The following is a 20,934-nucleotide window of genomic DNA, read 5'->3' as shown; positions in this document are numbered from 1 at the left end:
TGGCTCTGCGCCTTTCGCGGGTGCTCGGCGCTCCTGAGGGTACGGGCTGTGCCTGCAGTTATGCCCCCAGGACTACATTTCCCAGCGGCCTCCGCGGCGCAGCGCGGAAGTTGCCAGTCGCGCGGACTCCACTTCCCGGCGGCCTGTGCGCTGCAGCTATTTCCCAGCGGCCCCGGCGGCGTCAAGATGGCGGCAGGGAGCGGCGGTCCCGCGGCGCGGGAGCTGTTCGCCGAGGGTTTGCTGCAGTTTTTGCGGCCGGCGGTGCGGCAGCTAGACGGACACGTCCATGCCGTCAGGTCCGGGAACTGGGAGCGGGGCCCGGGGCGCCTGAGGGTGAACGGCGGGAGCGGGGCTGAGGGGGCTGAGGAGCAGGTGCCGCGGCGGAAGCGCGGCTGAGGGGCAGGTACGGGGGGGCGGGGAGTGAGGGGCGGGGCAGTTTTGGGGTGGGATGAAGGGCTTTCGGAGCATCTGGGGGGTACTTAGGGGTGCCTGGGTGGGGAATTGAGGGGTTCGTAGCTGGGCCGAGGGGCCGCAGGAGTTGGTGCTGTTGGGGGCAGGTCCCCAGGCTTGGGGGGAGCATTAGAAGTGGGTGTGGGGTGAGGGTTAGAGGCGGGCGGGGCATGTAGGTGGGTTGGTGAGAGGGTGTGCAGGTAACAAGCTGGGGGGGGAGCATTTGGGCTGGGAGGGAATTAGGGGCAGCTGGGGGCACAGGTTCCTTGTTGGAGGGGGAGTAGGGGTGGGGCGGGGGCCTGTGGGGCTGGGGTGGAGAGTTTTATCTTGGTCAGTGAGCCATCCCCTCCACAGGGAAAGCCAGGTGGAGCTGCGGGAGCACATTGACAGCCTGGCCACAGGTGAGACACGAGGGGGGGAGTTAGCTCCGCAGCCTGGCTGTGGGTGCACAGCGGGGTTTGCCCCACATTCCCTGGGGATCTGTGGCACCCTGAGCCCACTCCCACGCTCTGCTCTCTCAGAGCTGTGCCGCATCAATGAGGACCAGAAAGTGGCGCTGGATCTCGACCCCTATGTGAAGAAGCTGCTGAATGCCCGGCGCAGGGTGGTGCTGGTCAACAACATCCTGCAGAACGCCCAGGTCAGCACAGGGACCCCAGGGGGGTTGGGAACCGCAGCATTTTGGGGGATCCCAGCCCCCCATCCTGACGGCTGCTGCTCCTCCGTGTAGGAACGGCTGCGGAGGCTGAACCACAGTGTGGCCAAGGAGACGGTGCGGAGGAAGGCCATGCTGGAGGCGGCGGGGGGCTACCCCCAGGGCCTGCCAGGCAAGTGAGGCCCCTGTGGCAGCGCTGGGCTGGATCTGACTCACACCACAGCTGCACCAACAGCCCTGTGAGCTGGGTCGGAGCAGGAGCGTCCCCATAAGGACAGCGAACAGAACGGGCCACTGGTGAGGGGAGCAGGTATCCCTGTTTGTAGCAGCGCTCTCCTGAGCATCCACAGCACAGGATGAAGTGAGAAGTCCTGCATTGAGGCAGAAATCTGTGTTTCCAGATTTGTAGGCACCATAATAAAAGTGATCCCGTGTTGCTTATGGGATGGTGAGGCAGCGTTGTGAGTCTGTAATGTTCCTGTGTCACAGCTGCAGAGTTGTGAGTCTGTAACACTCCCACATCACAGCCACAGCGTGACATTGATGTGCCTGGGGAAAAGCAGAACCAAGCAGATGCTGCCAGCAGAGAGCACAGGTGTGGGGTTTAGCATGCCCAGATGGGGTTCTTCAAGTTCTGGAACCCCCTCCTGCTGTTAGACCTTTTTCTGGCTCCCTTCTATAATGCGCATCTTCTACCTAAACAAACAGGATGCACTCGAAAGGGGGAAACACTTTAATGTGCAACTTATAAAAAACACATACAAGGGACAGGTCATGTCAGCTGGTTGTGTTCACTGAGGATGGGCTTAGTCCTCTACTCGGTTCTTCACGTCCTTCAGCCAGCGGCACCCAGCGGTGGGGAGTCCCACTGCAGGGGGAAAAGACAGACTGCCGAGGGAGGGAGCACTGCCCCAGGGTGGAGGCAGCCCGAACCGTTCCCTCCCTTGTCCAGAGCTGCCTTCTCCCAGGCAGCAGTACCAACAAGCTTTACCTGCATGAGTCACTCCTGCGTTTCCATGCTTTCCTCCTCCTCGCCTGTAGCGGGTTCTTCCTGATTCTCTTCTTCCTCCTCTCCTTCTTTCTTCTCTGGAGGTTTCTCGTAAGCCTTCTCAGAAGGCGTCACTATCACTCCATCCCATGTGGACATTTCAGAAGCCAGGTCTGCAAAAACAGTCTTGGGTGACCCTGAGCAGCGCGGAAGAGCCCCAGGACAGGCAGGGGGAAGCACGACACCCCACCTCGCCAGCTTCACCTCCCCACTGCTCTGGGGTTTATTGAGTCGTTTCTCCTTGAAGCCCTTAACTTTCTCCAGCAACACAGAAAACCAGTCCCATTCACCCACCAAGACATTTACAGCCTGCATGGAGGAAAACCCACGTGTTGCACGGACCCCACTTACAGCTGGCATCACCCTCTTGGCCAAGGATTTTCCTGTAGCCTCCGTGAGAGAGAATCCGGACAAGTGTCTGTGCAGTGTAGCACACCATGTCCTGTGGGGGTGGGAATAGTCTAAGAGTGTGGACAGGTTGTAGTCCCTTCTCCTGCAGCAGACAAGGCAGCTCACCTGCTGTTCGAGGGTCATAACTGTGTGGACTCTGAAGTTTCCGCTCTCGCAGGGATCAGTGATACCAACAGATCCAGGAAGGAAGAGCCCTGCGGCTAGGATCTGAAGGCAGCGCCTATGGGACAAGATGTTTTGGGTTAGAAACCAGGCTGTTCCAGCACAGAAACTCAGCCAGAAAGTCTGCAATTAGCACATCTATGTGAGGAGTCCGCTTTGTGTCCAGTTCAGGTCCGTTCAAGCCCTAAGATGCTGCCGCTTTCATTTGGTATGTTCAAAACTAAGATGGTAGGAGGAATTTATACGAGTGAAGCAAACAGCAACAGACCTGTAGGCGATGTTGAGAGCCAGGGGCTGCCTGGTGGGGTTGTTCATCACAGCATAGTGCCCCTGAAGAAGTGAAAGAAGAAAGAGGGCGTTAGGGCGAGAGCAACTTCCCACAAGAGAAGCGTAAGAATCCCAACTCCTGCTGCAGGAGCCCAATGACGTGTAGGCATCTACAAGTTAGCTGTGGCATGGCTGGCACACCATCACCATTCCCCCTTGTGCACTTACCAGCAGGTCCAGAATCCAGGGCGTGAGGGGCTCAAAGCCAGGGAATCGAATTCTCAGGTCTTTCAGCAGCCGGATTAAGACCTTCACCCTGGAAAAGACAGCAGGAGGAGGGTTCATAACATGTCACACACCTTTCTGCTGCAGGAACAGCTCTCTTTGCTTTCCCCCTGTTCTCTGTAAAGGAGATTATTTCAACCAGGCCTTAGTGCTGCATTTCCTCTTTGAGGCCAAACTCACGTGGACTGTGAAGCATTCTCTTCGAACCAGCGAGCATGTCTGATGGCAGCCAGGGCACTTTGCAGTACTTTGATGTCCACTGAAAGAAGCAGCAGAAATGCCTGGTTTTTCAACTGAAAGGTGAGTAGGTGTGGGCCAGGGGAGACCAGCTGTCTCCCCCCGACTTGTGAAGGTTCACATGCAGGGTGGAGCAAACAGCTCTTACAGTGTAGTTCGGGGTCCAGCTTGCGGAGATTGGGCGGCACTGTGGTGATGAGGATCTTCACCGTTGCATCGGCCGAGCTGATCTCAAAGCCAGTCTCGTTGGTCAGCATGGTCAGGACTGGGAAGAAAGAACAAGAATTCCTTGTGGAGGGGCTGGAAGACCTCACCAGCACCTGGGAATGCAGGAAAGACCGCAGATCTTGGCAACAGTGCTGCAGCACCAGGCTGGGCACCATCCCCTTCAGACAAACGCCAAAGCTCAAGGGGAAACTGCCTCGCATCAGCCTACGTCCTCCTCAGCCCTCTGTGACACAGGAGAGTGTCCCACCTTCACTGGGGTCCTGTGCTCTCAGGCTTTCCACAACTTTGTTTCCCAAGGCTGCCACAGCTTCCACTAGGGAGAAGCAGAAGAAGAGGCAGTCAGAGCAGGGCTGAGCACCGCGGTTCAGTCAGTGGCCACACAGCCAATACTCACGGGTGGGTAAGATTTTCAGAATCACAACCAGATCGGCCACGTTGTGCCCCGTTGTCATGGTGCCCTTCTTGTAGGAACCCACCTGGCGAACCTCCTCAATTTGCTGTTTGAAAGAGCAAAGCAAAAATCAGTGAATTTAATGCACATGCTGTTTCTGGGAGTCGGCACGAATCTTTAATCCATCTGGAGCCAGGTTTGGTAGCTAGAACACTGGCATCCCTCATGCCAAAGTATGTCCCCACATAGCTTTTTTTCCAGGCTCACCACTTTTGGACTTACCACTTCAAATGTTCCTGGTGCTACAATTAAATTGTCAATCACGTTATTTATTTTGGTCACCAGGGAAAGAATGGAAGCCTGTAAAGGAATCAGAGAGGTTCAGTCCGCTGTCCAGTACAACTTGAAATAATCTGATCTTGCACAGTGTATAATGCAGACAGCCCTGATGCAAGATATACAATAAATGAAACATTTAACAATCACTGTCGAAGAAGCTCCACCCATATTTCTACTGTAGTGCTTATTTCAGAAGGAAGTCATTACTTTTTAGGCTAGTAATGGCCACTCCTGGCTATGCTCTCTGAAGGATAGTCTGTCTTTGTGTTCTCTAACACTGCAGTAACATCCAGCCAAAGAATTTAAAGCAGTTTTAGGCACAAAACCTGTTCAGCAGCAGTTGGAGCGAGATCCTGGTTTCTCTTCAGCAAGGCTTCACTGAACGCAGTCTCATCAGCAGCAGGTTTTACACGGGGGAAAGCCATTTCGCACTGAAACGGGATCAGATATCAGACTGCAATGCCCAAGAAAGACTTTGGTTCAGCCCACTCATCAGCAAAATTTACTCCATTTTTTTAATTCTCCAACGCTTGTTTCCTTTGCAATTCCCCATCATGTTTTTCACTTGTTGCTTTTCTAATTTCACTTTCACGTTATCCTAAGAGAGGGAGGGCAGCTGCCTGTCCTGCCTGTACACTCTCACTGTGATCTGACAGGAATGGCAAGTCTTCACAAATGGCAGAGGAGCCATCAGCATGCCCATGCAACTACGGGGTGTGAGACAGGGCAGATCTAATTAAGAATGGCTCTATCAAGAGGGTTTTTATTAACTATGTTACAGTCCCTTAAGAATAACACCCTTTGTTGCAGATGGCCAAAGCTTTTCAGTTGCTGTGACGGGGTTCACAGCCACAGGGCCTGGAAGGCAAGAGTAAGTGAACTAGTTTGCCCTGAAAGTCCTGTGTCTGTAAAGGGCAGGTGCTCAGCAGGAGGAGGAAATGATTTCCTCCTATAAAAAGGTGGGAAATGTCTGTTGCTGTCGGTCCTTGCAAGGACCAATGCAGCAAAAGAGCCTGGAGAACACCTGACAGGCAAGTGACAGCTATCAGAGTAACCCACGAGGTTTGTGTTTCAGAGAGCTGACAGAACTGAGGGTCTAGGTGAGCGAGGTGCCTTAAAAAGCAGAAAAACCTCAATCGAGGCGTTTATTTGTTGTGATTATTACTCAACTGCATCCTAGTCATCCTGTGTGAGACAAGTACTCCAAACAACAGAGACAGTAAGAAGATCTATTTTGAGTTAGTTACTGAACCAACAGCATTTCCAGTGAACTCCGTTACTCCAGCTACGCTAAAAGAAGTCAAACCATCAAAGTCTGCAAATGAGGTTTTTAAGATGCATCTTTAAACAAGGAAAAGTCCCGCAGCTGTTGCCTGCAAACAGCTCCATAGGAGAGGGTTACTCACGACATAGAAATCAAAGGGGATGTGCGGCACAAAGGGCCGGAACCTAAAGGGAAAAAAAAAACAAAAACCACTTTATTTCTCTGTAGCACTGTCTCCCCACTCTGCTCGTCAGCACTGAACGCCCCCCACCCCATCACCGTTTTGTGGAGAGGCAAGAAAGGCCCTACAGAAACAGGAAAGGTTTCTTCCTAACCCTCCCCCTAACGATAACTAACCCCCGCCCTCCCCCGGTGTCCCACCCCCGCCACCCCGTTCTACACCTCACCATTATCCTACGCTACACTACAAGCTTAAAGCCCCGGTTTCTGCACCCCGGCAGCTTGCCCCCCGGGGGCGGCCGCGGCCCACCCCCTAGGCCTGAGACTCTAGAGAGCCACCCTCGCTAAAGCAGAAGCCAGACTCGCCCACTGCCAGGGCCTCCCCTGGAACCAAAGCGTCCGCCACGGCCTCTGCCTCGATCGCCCCTGCGGAAAAGAGAAGGGAAAACGGCGTTAACGGAGCGGGAAGGCGGCACGGGGACGGAGGCCCAGATCCCGCCCGCCCAAGGGCCGGGCCCTCCCTGAGGGACCCCGCGGGCTCCGGCCTCGCACCGGGGATGCCCGGGCGTCCTCCATCGGCTCCGGTCCGGTTCCCGCGTACCTCATGGTTCCCCGCCGCTCCAAACAATGATCGCCGGTGCTGCAGTAGAAACCCCGCCGGGCTGCGTTCTTCCAACCCCGCAACAACCTTTTCGTCTATTGGTTTCCCGCCCGCCGCGAGTTTGCCCACTGGCAGCACTCCGCTGTAAGGCATTGGCTCAGATAACCATCAATCCAAAGCGGAGGGCGGGAGGGAAAGCGACCAATCGTGGCGCAGGCCGTGCGCGCGCGCTGGGCGGCGGGCGGCCGCTGGAGGGGGTACGATGTTCATGAATGGAGCAGCCGGCGAGCTCAGCGCGCATGCACACACGCTGGATGGGTACGTATAGTGCCGGTAGAAGGCTTCATTCACATAGCAGAGTGGCGCAGCGGAAGCGTGCTGGGCCCATAACCCAGAGGTCGATGGATCGAAACCATCCTCTGCTAGGAGTAAGCATTTTTGCCCCCCTGCTCGCCGCGTGTTTTTCTTCTATTAGCACCTTACTTAATTACATTAATTTTCGCTGCCGCCTTAAGCGCTCCCTAACGCTACTCTCCGGCGAGACCGATCTTTTGCAGCCTTAGGGGCACGGCGGGTCACCGTGTGTCAGGAGAGTCCCGGGATGGCCGGGGTCACGCGTGTCCTCGCAGCAATGTGCGTGTCCCGGGGGGGGAGCTCCGCACGTGTTCCCGAGAGGTGACGGTGTCCCCGGAGCAGTATCCGTCCGGGGTTACCTCGCCGTTCCCCCGGGGCTGCCGTGACCGGGGCGCGGGGCAGGAGCTCACACGGGGGGGAGTTGGGGGGTGCCCGAGCCCCCCACGAAGCCCCCACGAAGCCCCCCCGGGGCCACCTGAAGCTCGGGCGGGGCGGGGGGATTCCGTGGGGATGGGCCGATATCCAGGGCTCCGGGGTATTCTCTGCCCGCTGATGAGTTTGTCAGGTCTCAGACCTGCCCGCCCCCACGGGTGACCGTGTCGCGGGGGGGTGGCAGAACCTGGGTGGCTACGGTACCCACGACACGCCGGGACACATGTCCCGGCGTGTCGTGGGTACCGTAGCCACCCACCACTTCTACCATCCCAACACCCCACTTCCCACGCGTGGAAGGAGCTGCAGAATATCCACACCCACCACCGGGCGGCCCCATCCTCCATCCCGGTCCTCGGTGGATGCCGTGGGGGCGGGAAGGAAGGAGTTAAGTTCGGTGTGGATGATAACGGCCTTTTGTGTCACGGGGGGGGGGGGGGGGGGGGGGGGGGAAGGAAGGGCTCAGCCCCGTCTCGGTTGGGGGGGTGGAAAAGCCACTCTCCGTGGGCGATGCTGGCGGTGCTGGCCGTGCTCTGCAGCACGGTGACGGTGGCGGCGACGACGGGGACAACCGTGCTGACTTTAGCAGTGGTGTTACCTGAACGCAACCTCACCTACCCGTGGGCTTGGCCACGAGTGGGACCAGCGGTGCGTTTAGCCACCGCCGCTGTTAACGCCCGTCCCGATTTATTACCCGGTTTTACCTTACAGTGGGTTTTCGGTAGCAGCGAGGATCGACACGGTGTTTGTTCTGAAATGGCTGCGCCGTTGGTTGCCGTCGACCTACAGCTCGCCCATCACCCTGCCGCTTTTTTGGGACCCGGTTGCGTCTATACGGCGGCACCGGTCGCCCGGTTTACCAGCCACTGGCAGCTTCCACTGGTGACAGCGGGTGCCGAAGCTCACGGCTTTGACGACAAGCAAGAGCAATTCGGGTTGACCACCCGTGCGGGTCCCAGTCACCGCAAACTGGGTGAACTGGGCGTGCAGCTCCATCGTCATTTCAACTGGACCCATCGGGCTTTACTTGTTTACTGGGACGAGAAGATGGATGACCGGCCATACTTCTTCGCCGCCGAGGGGCTGTACGTCCAGCTGCCCACCCTGCGCAACCTCACCGTCATGGATGTCGTCTTCCGCGACGGCGGCAACTTCTCCTTCATCATCCAGGAGATCAAGCAGAAGGGACGCAGTGAGTGCTGGGGAGGGGGAGACACACACCTGTGGGGGGGGTCTTGCCATGCACCAGCACAGCGTGGGGGGACAGGGAAGCCGAGGGGGTGCCGGTGTGGGGCATGGGTGGGCACAGCTGTGCGCAGCTCTACACAGCTCTGCATGGGTGCGCACAGCTCCATGTGGGTGTACATGGGTGTGCATGGCTGTGCCTGGGTGAGCACAGGTGTGCACAGCTCTACACAGCTCCACGCGGGTGTGCGCGGCTGTGCATTGGTGTTTGTGGCAGTACACGGGTGAGCGCGGCTGTGTCCGGGTATGCCCAGGTTTGCACAGGTGTGCACAGCTTTACGCAGGTATGCACAGCTCTACACGGGTAAGCACAGCTCCGCACAGCTGTACACGGGTGTGCTGCATGACCACACACACGTGTGCTGCCCCGGCCCCGCGTCCTGACGCCCTCAGACCCCCAGCCCGCATTGTGCCCCACTGGGAGCTGCTAAACATGGCCAGCTGCCCCGCTCCCCTCCGTCCCGGTGGCCCAGGCTGGCTTTGTCCCCATCCCTGTCCCTGCCAGCTGCTCCAGTCGGAGCCATGCCGGGTGGCACCAGGGGAGCGGGTGCCAGGGGGGTTGGCACTTGGGTGGGTGGCGTCCAGCCATCCCCAGCCTCGCCATCTTGCTGCTTAGCCTTGACGGGTGCTCTTTTGGGGCCCCACGGTCCTGACGGGCGGCACAGCTGTGCCCCATGCCAGGCACCACCCATCCTGCTGGCACCGTGACCCCATGCCAAAGGGGACCATGGCGGTGGGGCAGGCAGCACCCACCAGGGTCACCACGCTGCTGAGAATCAATCTCTGCCGGCAATCTGGGCCACAGGGAGGAGGAAACAGTCAGGAAAACAGGAAATCTCAGCCTGGCACCCGCAGCGGAGGGTAGAGGCAGGCAGGGCACTGGCGGGGGGGGAAGGCAGCGGTGTTAGGGACCCCCCGCTCCCTGGCATCCCGCTCAGCCACCCTCCACCCGCTCGGCAGCACGACCCACCGCACATCCCCTCCCACATCGTGCATTAACTGGGGATCCTCGGGATGCTGGGCTGGGGTCTCAGGGTCCCCCGGGGATGGGGAGGGTGTCAGGGTACCATGAGCCTTCTCGCCCCATGCAGTTGTCTACGTCTGCTGCGCCCCGGAGACGCTACGGGAGCTGATGCTGCAGGCAGGACGCGAAGGGCTGACCCACGGCGACTATGCCTTCTTCTACATCGACATCTTTGGGGCCAGCCTGCAGGGCAGCCGCTTCCCTGAGCCCCAGCGGCCCTGGAAGCGGGGGGACCACCATGACGCCAGCGCCCGGCAAGCCTTCGAGGTGAGCCCGGTGCTCTGCACGAGCACCCACCGCACATGCGTGTGCGTGTGCACAGGCACCCACCCGCATGTGTGCACCTCAGCACAGGGAGCGGGACTGCGGTGGGCGCCAGAGCTGGTGGAGCAGCCCCTGTCTCCCCCCTGCTCGTTTCCCGCTGCTGGCAGCCACCAAGGAGGAAGGAAACGAGATTAATGGCCCTGGGTCCCAGCTCTGGCGCTGCCTGGAGCAGAGGCTATTAATAGGCACTACAGAAAGGCAGGCAGCCCCTGCCCGCAGCCTGGGACCCTGTCCCTGAGGGGACTGGGCAGGGTCCCAGTCCCCGGTGGGGTCCAGCTCAGCCCTGCTGCCAGCCATTCTTCCCCCATCCCAGGCTGTCACCATCATCACCTACAAGGAGCCCGAAAACCCCGAGTATCAGCCCTTCCTGGCACGGCTGAAGGAGGAGGCACTCGCCCACTTCAACTTCTCCATGAAGGACGGCTTGGTGGGACATGGGGGGATGGAGCCAGGAAACCTGGGGGGCACAGGGCTAGGGGGGCACAGGAGGGAGCTGGGGCTGCTGAGGGACATGGGCTGGAGCTGGGGACAAGGGGACATGGGATGGAGCTGGGGCTGCTGAGGGACATGGGCTGGAGCTGGGGACAAAGGGACAAGGGGACATGGGCTGGAGCCAGGGGCACAGGATGGAGCTGAGGCTGCTGAGGACAAGGAGTTGCAGGATGACCTGGGGCTGTAGGGGACAAGGGGACAGGGCCCCCTGGCTACGCCCCATCCCCGAGCCATCTCCGTGCCCCCAGATGAACTTCATCCCGGCTGCCTTCCACGATGGGGTGCTGCTCTATGCCCAGGCCCTCAACGAGACACTGGAACAGGGCGGCTCCATCACCAATGCCTCTGCCATCACCCGCCAGATGTGGAACCGCACCTTCTACGGTGAGCCCTGTCCCCATCCCATCCCCGTCCCAGCTGGGTGCTGCCTGCCAGGCACCCACCTGCCCCGCTCCCAGGATGATATTTTGGGATCCAAGTCCCCACCCATGGGCTGGGGTCTCTCCCCAGCCCCTCACCCTCCGTCCCCAGGCGTCACCGGCTTCCTGAAGATCGATGAGAATGGGGACCGGGAGAGTGACTACTCCCTGTGGGACATGGACCCTGTGCGGGGGGACTTCCAGGTGAGCCCCAGCGTGGGGGCAGCCGGTCCCGTGGGGTGGCCGGGGGCCTCCTCCCACCCATTTCTTCCCCCACCCCAAGATCGTGGCCAACTACAATGGCACCACCAAGAAGATCCAGATGGTGCCAGGTCGTGAGATCCACTGGCCGGGAAACGCGGTCCCCTCCGACATCCCCCCCTGTGGCTTCGATAACAGTGACCCACTGTGCCGCAAAGGTAAGCAGTGTCGGGGGGGGGACAACACGACATGAGACCCCCACCCCAGGCACCTACCAGCCCCTCACCAGCCTCCTCTCACTGTGCAGCCAACCTGTCCACGCTGGAGGTCTTGTCCCTCGTGGTCAGCCTGATCCTCCTGGCCATCACCATCGCCTCCTTCTTCATCTACAGGTGGGGGTGCCGGGGTCAGGGAGGGTGACCCCGAGGCTGCACCAGTGTCCCTGGAGGTGGGGGGGACACATAGAGGGGTCTCACCCCATCTTCCTGGTGCAGGAAGCTGCAGCTGGAGAAGGAGCTGGCGGCCCAGCTGTGGCGTATCCGCTGGGAGGATGTGCAGATGAGCAGCTTGGAGAAACACCTCCGGAGCACCGGCAGCAAGCTCACCCTCTCCCTGGTGAGCACCCATCCTGTCCCCAGCCCTGCTCTGGGGATGGGGACCGGGGACCGGGCTCACCCCGTGTCCCTTTCCCCAGAGGGGCTCCAACTACGGCTCACTGATGACCACAGAGGGGCAGTTCCAGATCTACGCCAAGACGGCATATTACAAGGTATGGGAGTGCTGGGATGGGCACCCACCACCTGCCAGGCACCCAGTGCCCCACCGGGCACCCATCACCCTGTGTCTCCCCAGGGCAACCTTGTGGCCGTGAAGCACCTCAACCGCAAGCGCATTGAGCTGACGCGCAAGGTCTTGTTCGAGCTGAAGCACGTAGGTGGACCCTGGCTTGGCGCTGCGTGGTGGGATGGGGGTGCTCAGCGTGGTGTCTCCTGGGTGGGGTGGAAAGTGACATGAGCCTGGTCCCACACCCTGCTCCCCCCTTAGATGCGCGATGTCCAAAACGAGCATCTGACCCGCTTCATCGGCGCTTGCACCGACCCCCCGAATATCTGCATCCTGACTGAGTACTGCCCACGCGGGAGCCTCCAGGTACCGGCAGGGACCCAGATAGCCGGCAGCCATCTGGGGCTGGAGTTTCTCCCTCCAGTGCCCATCACTCAGTGTCGGGTCTGCCCAGAGCTGCTCTGCTGGTGCCTGGGGTGGGAGGGAGCTGACCGCAGTGGGCAGATGGATGCTGTCCCCCATCCCTGGACCATCCATGGTGGGGGGACAGCAATGTGACCTTCATGGCCCCAGGACATCTTGGAGAATGAGAGCATCACACTGGACTGGATGTTCCGCTATTCCCTCACCCATGACATCGTCAAGGTAACGAGCCAGTTCCCAGTGGGCACCCAGTTCCCATGAGGGTTCCCTGTTCCCATGGAGGGGGGTGGACGACGAGGTCCAACCACTCTCCACCCTGCCAGGGGATGCAGTTCCTGCACAATGGGGTGATCATCTCCCATGGGAACCTCAAGTCCTCCAACTGCGTGGTGGACAGCCGCTTCGTGCTGAAGATCACGGACTATGGGCTGGAGAGCTTCCGCGTGGCCCCCGACAGCGAGGACTCCCACGCGCTTTTTGCCAGTGAGCACCCTGCCCATCCTCAACCCCCAACCCTGGGAGGACCCCCCACCCAGGGTCCCTGCCCAGCCTGACCCCCCTCCCCGGTGCCACAGAGAAGCTGTGGACAGCGCCCGAGCTGCTGCGGATGGAGTCGCCGCCGGCCCGCGGCACACAGAAGGGTGACGTTTACAGCTTCGGCATCATCCTGCAAGAGATCGCCCTGCGCAACGGCGTCTTCTACGTGGAGGGGCTGGACCTGAGCCCCAAAGGTGAGTGGGAGGGCTGGGGTCGTGGTGCCAGGGACCTGTTGATGGGTGGTTGGGGCAGCTGATGGGTGCTTGGCCCCACTAATGGAGGGTTGGACCAGCTGGTGGGTGTTTTGGGTGCTTAGACCTGCTGTGATGGGTGCTTGGACCTGCTGAGGGGTTGTTAGACCAGCTGATGGGTGCCTGGACCTGCTGATGGGTGCTTGGACATGCTGTGATGGGTTCTCAGGACATCTGATGAGTCGTTGCCCTCACTGATGCATGGTTGGACCCACTGATGGGTGCTTGGACCTGCTGGTGGGTTACTGGACCTGCTGGTGGGTGCTTGAACCAGCTGATGGTGATTGGACCAGCTGAGGAGTGGTTGGCCTCACTTGATGGGTGCTTGGACAAGCTGTGATGGGCGCTTAGCTCTGCGGATGCATTATTGGACCAGCTGATGAGTGCTTGGACCAGATGATGGGTGCTTGGAACTGCTGATGGGTGCTTGCACCTGCTGATGGATGTTTGGACCCGCTGACGGGTGCTTGGCCCCACAGAGATCATTGAGCGAGTGAAGAGTGGGGAATGCCCCAGCTTCCGCCCCTCGGCCAATGTGGGGTGCCACATGGAGGAGCTAGGCCAGCTGATGCAGCACTGCTGGGCTGAGGATGTCCTGGAGCGCCCTGACTTCAACCAGATCAAGGTCCAGCTTCGCAAGTTCAACAGGTACCTCTGCCTTCCCCAGCCCTGTGGGTGATGAGTGACCCCGAAAAGGGTCCCTGGGTGGATGCTTACCCCCTGCCCACAGGGAGAGCAGCAGCAACATCCTGGACAACCTGCTGTCACGCATGGAGCAGTATGCCAACAACCTGGAGGAGCTGGTGGAGGAGCGAACCCAAGCCTACCTGGAGGAGAAGCGCAAGGCTGAGGCTCTCCTTTACCAGATCCTGCCCCAGTGAGCACCAGGGGGGCCTCAGCCCTCTGTGTACCCCTCCACTGCTGGGCACCCTGGGGCACCACACTGGCATCCCCTGCCTGCCCTGGGGTGTGGCCCCCCATGGATGCTCTGCATGGCTGGAGGTGCTTGGAGGGGCTGGGGACACCAAGGATGCCCAGATGACTTGGGGCTGGGCGTGTTTGGAGGGGCTGAGAACGCCCTGGGGACTCCAAGGACCCCATATTGCTTGGAGCTGGGGATGCTTGGAGGGGCTAGGGACCCCGAGGACCCCCACGTTGCTTGAAGCTGGGGATGTTTGGAGGAACAGGGGACACCCCAGACTGCTGCATAGCTCAGGGTGCCTGAAGGGGCCAGGGACCCCAAGGATCCTCTGCCATGGCTCTTTGGGGCTTGGGGTACCTAAAGGGGCCAGGCATGAACCCAGACCCCCAGCATGGCTTGGGGGTGGGGGTCCTCAGTGGGACCATAGACAACCCTGGTCCCCCATCATGGTTCAGGACTGGGGGTCCTCAGAGGGCTGGAGACCCCAAGGACCCCCCAGCATGGCTGGAGGCTGGGGATGCTGCACCCCCAGGAGGGGTTGGGGGGCTGTGCCCCCCCCTCACCCACCCCCTGCACCCCCAGCTCTGTGGCGGAGCAGCTGAAGCGGGGGGAGACGGTGCAGGCAGAAGCCTTCGACAGCGTAACCATCTACTTCAGTGACATTGTGGGCTTCACAGCGCTGTCGGCCGAGAGCACCCCCATGCAGGTGGTGATGCTGCTCAATGACCTCTACACTTGCTTCGATGCCATCATTGACAACTTCGACGTCTACAAGGTGAGGACACGCACACACGTGCGTGCACATGAATGCTCCGTGGGTCCTGCTGGACACCCCAAAGCTGGCATCCATGGCATGTCCCCACCAGTGTGTCCCTCCACCCTACCCAGGTGGAAACGATCGGGGACGCCTACATGGTGGTGTCTGGGCTGCCGGTGCGCAACGGGAAGCTGCATGCCCGAGAGGTGGCCCGCATGGCCCTGGCACTGCTGGACGCCGTCCGCTCCTTCCGCATCCGCCATCGGCCACAGCAGCAGCTCAAGCTGCGCATCGGCATCCACACGGGTCAGCGGGGATGGGGGTGGGCCAGCCATATGGGTCAGCAGGGATGGGGACAGGGACATAGCATCCATATGGGTCAGTGGGGACAGGAATGGGGACATGGCACCCACACGGGTCAGTGGGGATGGGGACAGGGGCATGGCATTCATATGGGTAAGTGGGGACAGGGACAGGGACATGGCACCCATAAGGGTCAGCAGGGATGGGGACAGGGCCATGGCACCCACACAGGTCAGTGGGGACAGGGATGGGGACACGGCATTCACACTGGTCAGCAGGGATGGGGATGGAGACATGGCACCCACATGGGTCAGCGGGGATGGGGCCAGGGGCATGTCATCCATAAGGGTCAGTGGGGATGGGGGAGGGATATGGTACCCACATGGGCCAGTGGGGACAGGGATGGGGACAGAGACATGGCACCCACATGGGTCAGCGGGGACGGGGACAGGGGCATGGCATCCATACGGGTCAGTAGGGACAAGGATGGGGATATGGCATCCACACGGGTCAGTGGGGATGGGGACAAGGACATGGCACCCACACAGATCCATGGGGTGGGGAGACATGGCACCCACATGCACCAGCGGGGATGGGGGGACAGGGCACCCGATGGGGTGAGGGGGCACCCAGCCCTCCCATGGACCCCGGGGACAGGGGAGAGGACACTAGCACCCAGGGGGACCGTGGGGCCACCATGGGTGGGAGAACCCAGTGAGGGGGGCCGGGTCAGCACTCAAGGCGGGGGGGGGGCTCACTGGGTGTCCCACAGGACCCGTCTGTGCCGGCGTTGTGGGTCTCAAAATGCCCCGGTACTGCCTCTTCGGGGACACAGTGAACACGGCCTCGCGCATGGAGTCCAATGGGGAAGGTGAGGGGCCAGGTTGGGCGCCCATGAGTGCTGTCAGGGCTGGGGCTGGGCCAGGCACCCATGGGTGCTGATGGGACCACCTCCCACCAGCCCTGAAGATCCACATCTCGGCGGTGACCAAGGCCGTGCTGGAGGAGTTTGGCTGCTTCGAGCTGGAGCTGCGGGGTGATGTGGAGATGAAGGTGAACCCCAGTCCCCCAAACAGCCCCAGCCCCCCCGATGGCTGCCCCAGTGGTGTCCCCACAGCTGAGTCCCCCCTCTGCATCTTCATCCCGCAGCCCGCAGTGGGGCAGTGGGTACTCCCCTGCACCCCAACCCCTGGGGCAATGAGCACCCCCTGCACCCTGACCCCTGGGGAAATGGGCCGACCCTGCACCCAGACCCTCGGGGCAATAGGCACCCCCCCGCACACCCCCTTCACCCCAGCCCCCCCCGACCCCTCTCTCTCCACAGGGCAAGGGGAAGGTGAGGACATACTGGCTGCTGGGGGAGCACGGAAACAGCACCCGGGGCTGACCCCACCCAGCAGCACCCAGGGCCCGCGGGGCTGTTCCCAGCACCACTGCAAAGGCCCCCCCAGGCTGGGGCCAAGCGGGGGGGCACTGCTAGCGGCTGGGGGCTGGATGCACCCCCCCCCCAACTGCACCGTGCTCTCCAGACTGACCCCTCACTGCTCCTGGGGTGGGGTGGGGGAACCCCATCCCTGAGCAGCCCCGTGGCCTGACCCTGGCGTGGGCACCAGCGGAGGATCGGGGCCAAGGCCGATGGGGCAGTTGGGGGGGTGGGTGGTGATACAGGGGGACGGGGACATCCCCGGACCCCAGGTGGGGGTCACTAGAGCTCTAACTTTTGTAATAAAGCTGATGTGTATGCACTTGCCGTGGGTCTCAGTGGGGTCCCACTATGGTCCCCCCCCAGCACCCCACATGCACCCTAGTCCCACTGGGGCATTGGGTGGCCCTGGGGGTATCCCCGAGACAGCGGCCCAAGCCCCCTGGAGGGAGGGGGTGGGCTCTGGGGGAGCTTTGCAAGAGGGGGGCATCCCCAGGGGGGGGTCTTTTTAGGGGGTGGGGGCCAGAGGAGCCGGGATGGGGCGGCTGTGCAAGGCAGTGTGGGTCTGGGGGGGCTGCCCAAAGGGAGGGGGGGTGTCCCGGCGATGCACGCCGCAGGGGGGTCCCGAGGTTCCCGAGTGGGGTCCGGGAGACCCCCGGGTGCCCGGCCGTGCCCGACCCGAGGGGGTCCCTGGAGGGTCCGGGGGGTACCGGGGGCTCCGGGGTGACCCCGACCGCAAGCAGCGGCTCCGGGAGCGGGAGGGTGGAGCGTCCAGCCAGCGCAGGCCCCGCCCCCCGTCCCATTGGTCGAGTAGCTCGCCGCGGCCCCGCCCCTCCCAGGCCGGCTACCCGCGCTGTCACTCCGAGCCTTTTCTCTGCTGCTATTGGCCAAAGGACAGGAGGGGCGGGCGCTTCCGGCCGCCGTGCGCTTCCTCTTCCCCCCGGGCCCTCCTGTCCCTCTCCCAGTGACTTCCGGTCGGCGGCGCTGGGAGGGGGGTGCGGAGCCGCCGCTCCCCTCCCCCCGGGCACCGAGACCCCCGCCCCGCCGCCCGGCGGAGCCCCACTCCCCGTCCCCCCCGCACCGGCGGCAGCCGCAGCGCCCGCCGTGCCCTGCCCTGCCCTGCCCCGCACAGCACCGGGGGACCTGTCACCCCCCCCCCCCCCCCGCTACCTCCCCGCTACCCCCCCGCGCCGGGGCCGCCCCGGGACCCCCTCACCACAGGCCTCACCCGGGGGCCTCCCTCCCCACAGCCCCCCCCAGGGTCTTTCCACAGCCCCCTTCCGCCTCCCAGCACTCTCCCGTGGGGTCTCCCCATAGCACAGCCCCCACCCCCCGCAGCACGGCCGCAGGCCTCAGGCCTGCCCTAGTCAAAGAGCAGCCCCTCCGCCCCCCTGCTAAAGGAAGGCAGCCCTCCGCCCCCCTGTACCCCGCCCCTGTCCAGGGTGAAGCCCCTGAGGAGCAGGGCAGGGTGCCCCTGTCCCCTCCACCCCACTGCAGGAGCAGGGGGTGCTCCAGAGGGTGGGTACTTCCCACAAACACCCCCCTCCCTGTCCTCCCACGAGGAAGAGCTGGGGGGGGGGGATTGCCAAGTAAAAAGGGGGGGCTCCTCTCAGGCCAAGCCCCTTGGTTGGGGGCTGCCCTCCCCCCTTTCCTCCCACCACCACCACCATGGAGATGCAGAAGGGGAAGGGGGGAACAGCAGGAGGAGGAGGGAAGTTGCTGGTCTCCACTCTTCTGGATGCCAAGGATGAGTTGGAGGAGGTAGGTGCCTGGGGCTCGGGCAGGGGGGCTCCAGGGGGTGGGTTAGGCGCTCAGCCCCATGCAGGGTGCAGACAGGGTGGCACATGTTGCTCCCCTTGCCTGTCCCTGTGCGGGGAGGGGGCTTGCTCTAAAGAGAAACCACCTCCCAGCTAGGGTATCCCTGCCAGCCTTGCCCCAGCTGTGCTTGGGCAGGGTGGCAGCAGGTTGTGGAGCACGATTACGAAGATTGCCTTGCGCCTGAGCGCGAACAGAACTCATCTTTCCAGTGTCTGGGAAACTTTCTGACCTGTGCTTACCAGGCCCCAAATTACACAGTGCTGTCCTACTTCCCATTGAGCTTTTCTTCCTGCACTGGGAGAAGAGAGCTGGTTCTTTTATAGGTGGGGAAGGTTTGGGGTCTCCCCAGGACAACTGGGATCTGTTCCTGGTGTGGAGGAGCCATGGAAGAGCTGGTAGCACAGGGACTCGAGTGAGGCAGACGCATTGCTCAGGCCTTTCTGTAACACTGATTTACACCTGGCTCACAGGGTCAACTCAGTGAGTGTTCAGGTATCTTCCTAAAGCTGGTGTAGGGCCGGCTTCCCTGGTGCCACAGGGGTGGCAATGCTTTTGTGAACTGCTAGACTTGTGGGAGAGATTGGTTATTTATTGTGTGATGGAAACAAATGTATTTGGGGCTCATGAAATGGTGCAGGCAAAAAAAAAAATCATGTCGGATTTCAATTGCAGGAGAAAAACAGGGTGGTAACAGGAATCACTAGGTCTCAAGGTCTGGAAACTGTCCTTTGCCATTTGGAGTGTATTTATATTCCTTCAAAGCACTCGTTGGTCCCTATGTATGTTTTGGGTCCTGTCCAGGTCTGGACAGAACGTTCCCAGCTTCGGACCCATGCAACTCTGTGAACCCGGCATGGCTGGGAGCTTTGGTTGGGCTTGAAAATTGGCTCCAGGATACCGAAGTGGGTCTCCCGGGGTCCAGGTTGCTCTCACCCAGATCTTTCCCCAAGAGCATCAAGTCCGGGAAGGAGCCACTGCAGGTCGGCAAGCGTGGCGTAACTCAGGTTTGGTGATTGTGACGTATCCAGGCAAACACAGGTATCAAAAGGAGAAGACTTTCCAGAGACAAGCCTTGCTTAACTAGCAAGCCTTCCTCCCCTTGCCTCTTAAACCACTGGAAAGCAGTGCCTTCAACTAAAAGCCCAGTCAGTTGGGAGAAACTGGTTTGGGCATTAATTACACTCCTGAGCGCTGATGGATTTACTGTCACACAAGTTTCGTGTTTCTTTCATTAAGGACTCCAACAAACAGGAAACAGAGCGTACACAGGAAAAACCATGTGTGATCATTGCGCATTGAGTTTTCACAGTAAACAGGCTGCCACATTTAGGAAAAAACCTCCAGTCTTTCCCTTTAGCTGTTGTTGGAGCTGCTGGTGGTAGTAAGTTGAACACATCTGTTTGGGGGAGAAAGGTGATCGGAAGGACTGGAGCTTGTAAGAATATATGTCATACCAGGTGTTAACAAAAAGAAATCATCGTCTTGTTCCACTGTGGATTTTGGTAGAGGCAACAGAGCTTGTTACAGGAATGTGAACTATGAATTGCTCAAAGGTAGAAGTACTGTTTTCAGATACCTTGGCAGTAGCAAGTTGGTGTGTCTCCTGTTTAGCCCAAGAAGGGAATACCAAACCCTGATCCTGCAAGCCCGTCAGCAGGTCTCGGATCAAAGACATTATTTGACAGTGAACTTCCTTGCAAAGCTCTTCTGGTGGTTCATTGGCTGCATTATCTGCCAACAAGTTGTCTTATTTCTCACTGGGATTTTTCTAACTCTGTTTTTCAGCTGCTGGATCTTGTCCTTCCTTTCAAATAATTCATCTGCTTTAGATTTGAGATTTTCATGGGTTTTGCCCCATTGCTCTTTCATAATGCCATCGCTCAGCCTGGAACAAAGCCGGTTTCACAAAGGCATTGTCTCTGTATTACTGACCAGTACATCTTCTTTCGTATTGCCTTGGAGTGGAGAACTGTTGACCTCTTTCTCAATAGCTTCTTCACTGCAGCCCCTTTGATATGCAAAGGAGTTGCTAATCAGTTCCATAATCGGTGTGATGTGTTTGCATTTTAATCAAGAAGTGACTGTGTAGAAATAACCTTCTCGTAACTTGGTTGTTGCCTGTCTTAGGCTGCATTTGCCGCTTTTCCCTGGTGCAAACAGGTCACCGCTCCATTAACCATAGGCTCCAAGGAAACTCTAGGAAAGCGAGACCTCATTTTGCTGGCAGCCAGGGCCTCCTGAGTTGCTGCTGTGGCTGAAGCAGTCCAGCCATGTCCACAGCTCTGGCATGGAAGTGGTGGCACCGGTGAAGAAGGCAGGGCACGTCTCCCTCACGTGGCAACAGAGCTGTTTATGGAGGAGTTTAATTTAGAACAACGTCTTGCCGTGCAAGTCGTAGCATGAGAGCAAGACCCTGGTGTTAAAGGAGCCCTGCAGTTGAGCCGTGGTTGTGCTGACAGCCGGGAACCCTGCTCTCCACCTGTTTGCAGGCTCTTGGGTGTCATCGCTGCTGTGAGAGCCTGTGAGTCTGTGCAGCTCTTCTGTCACCGTCTCTGAGATGGCACCATGAGGCGGGGAGAGGATGTGGCATGCCTGTGCCCAGAGTCAGCTGCTCTGCTCATGCTTTTTCCACACCAGAGGCAGACATCGGCTAACCACTGCCCAGCCCGCTGGACTGGAGAAACCATTTCTGCGTGGAGCTGATCATG

General features: G+C 60.1%; 4 protein-coding genes across 6 annotated transcripts in view; 3 read left to right on the top strand and 1 right to left on the bottom strand.

Annotated features, from left to right (window-relative positions):
• Positions 1 to 22: 22 nt before the first annotated feature.
• SNAPIN (SNAP associated protein) lies at positions 23 to 1,582 on the top strand. The gene is made up of 4 exons (XM_075040857.1): positions 23 to 296; positions 805 to 851; positions 972 to 1,090; positions 1,181 to 1,582. Exons 1-4 carry the CDS (start codon positions 61 to 63, stop codon positions 1,283 to 1,285), a joined length of 507 nt encoding a protein of 168 aa, XP_074896958.1. The 5' UTR covers positions 23 to 60; the 3' UTR covers positions 1,286 to 1,582.
• Positions 1,583 to 1,823: 241 nt separating this feature from the next.
• Positions 1,824 to 6,635, bottom strand: ILF2 (interleukin enhancer binding factor 2). 2 transcript variants are annotated; one of them, XM_075040852.1, is made up of 15 exons: positions 6,519 to 6,635; positions 6,284 to 6,343; positions 5,880 to 5,922; positions 4,800 to 4,904; positions 4,417 to 4,494; positions 4,138 to 4,240; positions 3,991 to 4,056; positions 3,664 to 3,780; positions 3,459 to 3,537; positions 3,222 to 3,309; positions 2,995 to 3,056; positions 2,670 to 2,784; positions 2,505 to 2,595; positions 2,097 to 2,266; positions 1,824 to 1,973 (listed from the first exon to the last, which is right to left on the bottom strand). In XM_075040852.1, the coding sequence occupies exons 1-14, from the start codon at positions 6,521 to 6,523 to the stop codon at positions 2,106 to 2,108; spliced, it is 1,173 nt and encodes a 390-aa protein (XP_074896953.1). In that variant the 5' UTR covers positions 6,524 to 6,635; the 3' UTR covers positions 1,824 to 1,973; positions 2,097 to 2,105. The 2 variants fall into 2 exon arrangements, with proteins under 2 accessions (XP_074896953.1, XP_074896954.1); XM_075040853.1 differs by having other exon boundaries at positions 5,880 to 5,924; positions 6,304 to 6,343; positions 6,519 to 6,628.
• Positions 6,636 to 7,760: 1,125 nt separating this feature from the next.
• On the top strand, positions 7,761 to 16,722 carry NPR1 (natriuretic peptide receptor 1). Of its 2 annotated transcripts, XM_075040847.1 has the most exons (21): positions 7,761 to 8,496; positions 9,641 to 9,840; positions 10,211 to 10,324; positions 10,638 to 10,773; positions 10,921 to 11,012; positions 11,092 to 11,227; positions 11,317 to 11,401; positions 11,504 to 11,624; positions 11,704 to 11,778; positions 11,862 to 11,939; positions 12,054 to 12,158; positions 12,366 to 12,437; positions 12,539 to 12,698; positions 12,791 to 12,946; positions 13,483 to 13,651; positions 13,734 to 13,880; positions 14,508 to 14,700; positions 14,814 to 14,988; positions 15,758 to 15,856; positions 15,947 to 16,038; positions 16,310 to 16,722. In XM_075040847.1, the coding sequence occupies exons 1-21, from the start codon at positions 7,815 to 7,817 to the stop codon at positions 16,370 to 16,372; spliced, it is 3,150 nt and encodes a 1,049-aa protein (XP_074896948.1). In that variant the 5' UTR covers positions 7,761 to 7,814; the 3' UTR covers positions 16,373 to 16,722. The 2 variants fall into 2 exon arrangements, with proteins under 2 accessions (XP_074896948.1, XP_074896947.1); XM_075040846.1 differs by having other exon boundaries at positions 10,638 to 11,012.
• Positions 16,723 to 17,364: 642 nt separating this feature from the next.
• Positions 17,365 to 20,934, top strand: part of INTS3 (integrator complex subunit 3) — a 43,570-nt gene continuing 40,000 nt past the window's right edge. The window contains exon 1 of the mRNA XM_075040845.1: positions 17,365 to 18,169. Coding sequence (XP_074896946.1) covers positions 18,077 to 18,169 — 93 coding nt within the window. The 5' untranslated portion in view covers positions 17,365 to 18,076. The remainder of the gene's footprint in view (positions 18,170 to 20,934) is intronic.

Source organism: Buteo buteo, chromosome 11 (assembly GCF_964188355.1).
Source record: "Buteo buteo chromosome 11, bButBut1.hap1.1, whole genome shotgun sequence".
NCBI lineage: Eukaryota > Metazoa > Chordata > Aves > Accipitriformes > Accipitridae > Buteo > Buteo buteo.
The sequence above is the reverse complement of the archived record's forward strand: the minus strand, read 5'-3'. Positions and strand labels throughout refer to the sequence as shown.

Excerpts from the sequence above, each read along its gene's own strand:
- SNAPIN (XM_075040857.1), top strand. The coding sequence starts at position 61 with ATGCCCCCAGGACTACATTTCCCAGCGGCCTCCGCGGCGCAGCGCGGA. Across the intron at positions 297-804 it reads GGACACGTCCATGCCGTCAG|GGAAAGCCAGGTGGAGCTGC; the intron begins GTCCGGGAACTG and ends TCCCCTCCACAG. Across the intron at positions 852-971 it reads CATTGACAGCCTGGCCACAG|AGCTGTGCCGCATCAATGAG; the intron begins GTGAGACACGAG and ends CTGCTCTCTCAG.
- ILF2 (XM_075040852.1), bottom strand. Across the intron at positions 3,057-3,221 it reads CCTGGATTCTGGACCTGCTG|GGGCACTATGCTGTGATGAA; the intron begins GTAAGTGCACAA and ends TCACTTCTTCAG. Across the intron at positions 2,596-2,669 it reads TTATGACCCTCGAACAGCAG|GACATGGTGTGCTACACTGC; the intron begins GTGAGCTGCCTT and ends CCACCCCCACAG.
- NPR1 (XM_075040846.1), top strand. The coding sequence starts at position 7,815 with ATGCTGGCGGTGCTGGCCGTGCTCTGCAGCACGGTGACGGTGGCGGCG. Across the intron at positions 11,228-11,316 it reads TGACCCACTGTGCCGCAAAG|CCAACCTGTCCACGCTGGAG; the intron begins GTAAGCAGTGTC and ends CTCACTGTGCAG. Across the intron at positions 13,652-13,733 it reads CAGCTTCGCAAGTTCAACAG|GGAGAGCAGCAGCAACATCC; the intron begins GTACCTCTGCCT and ends CCCTGCCCACAG.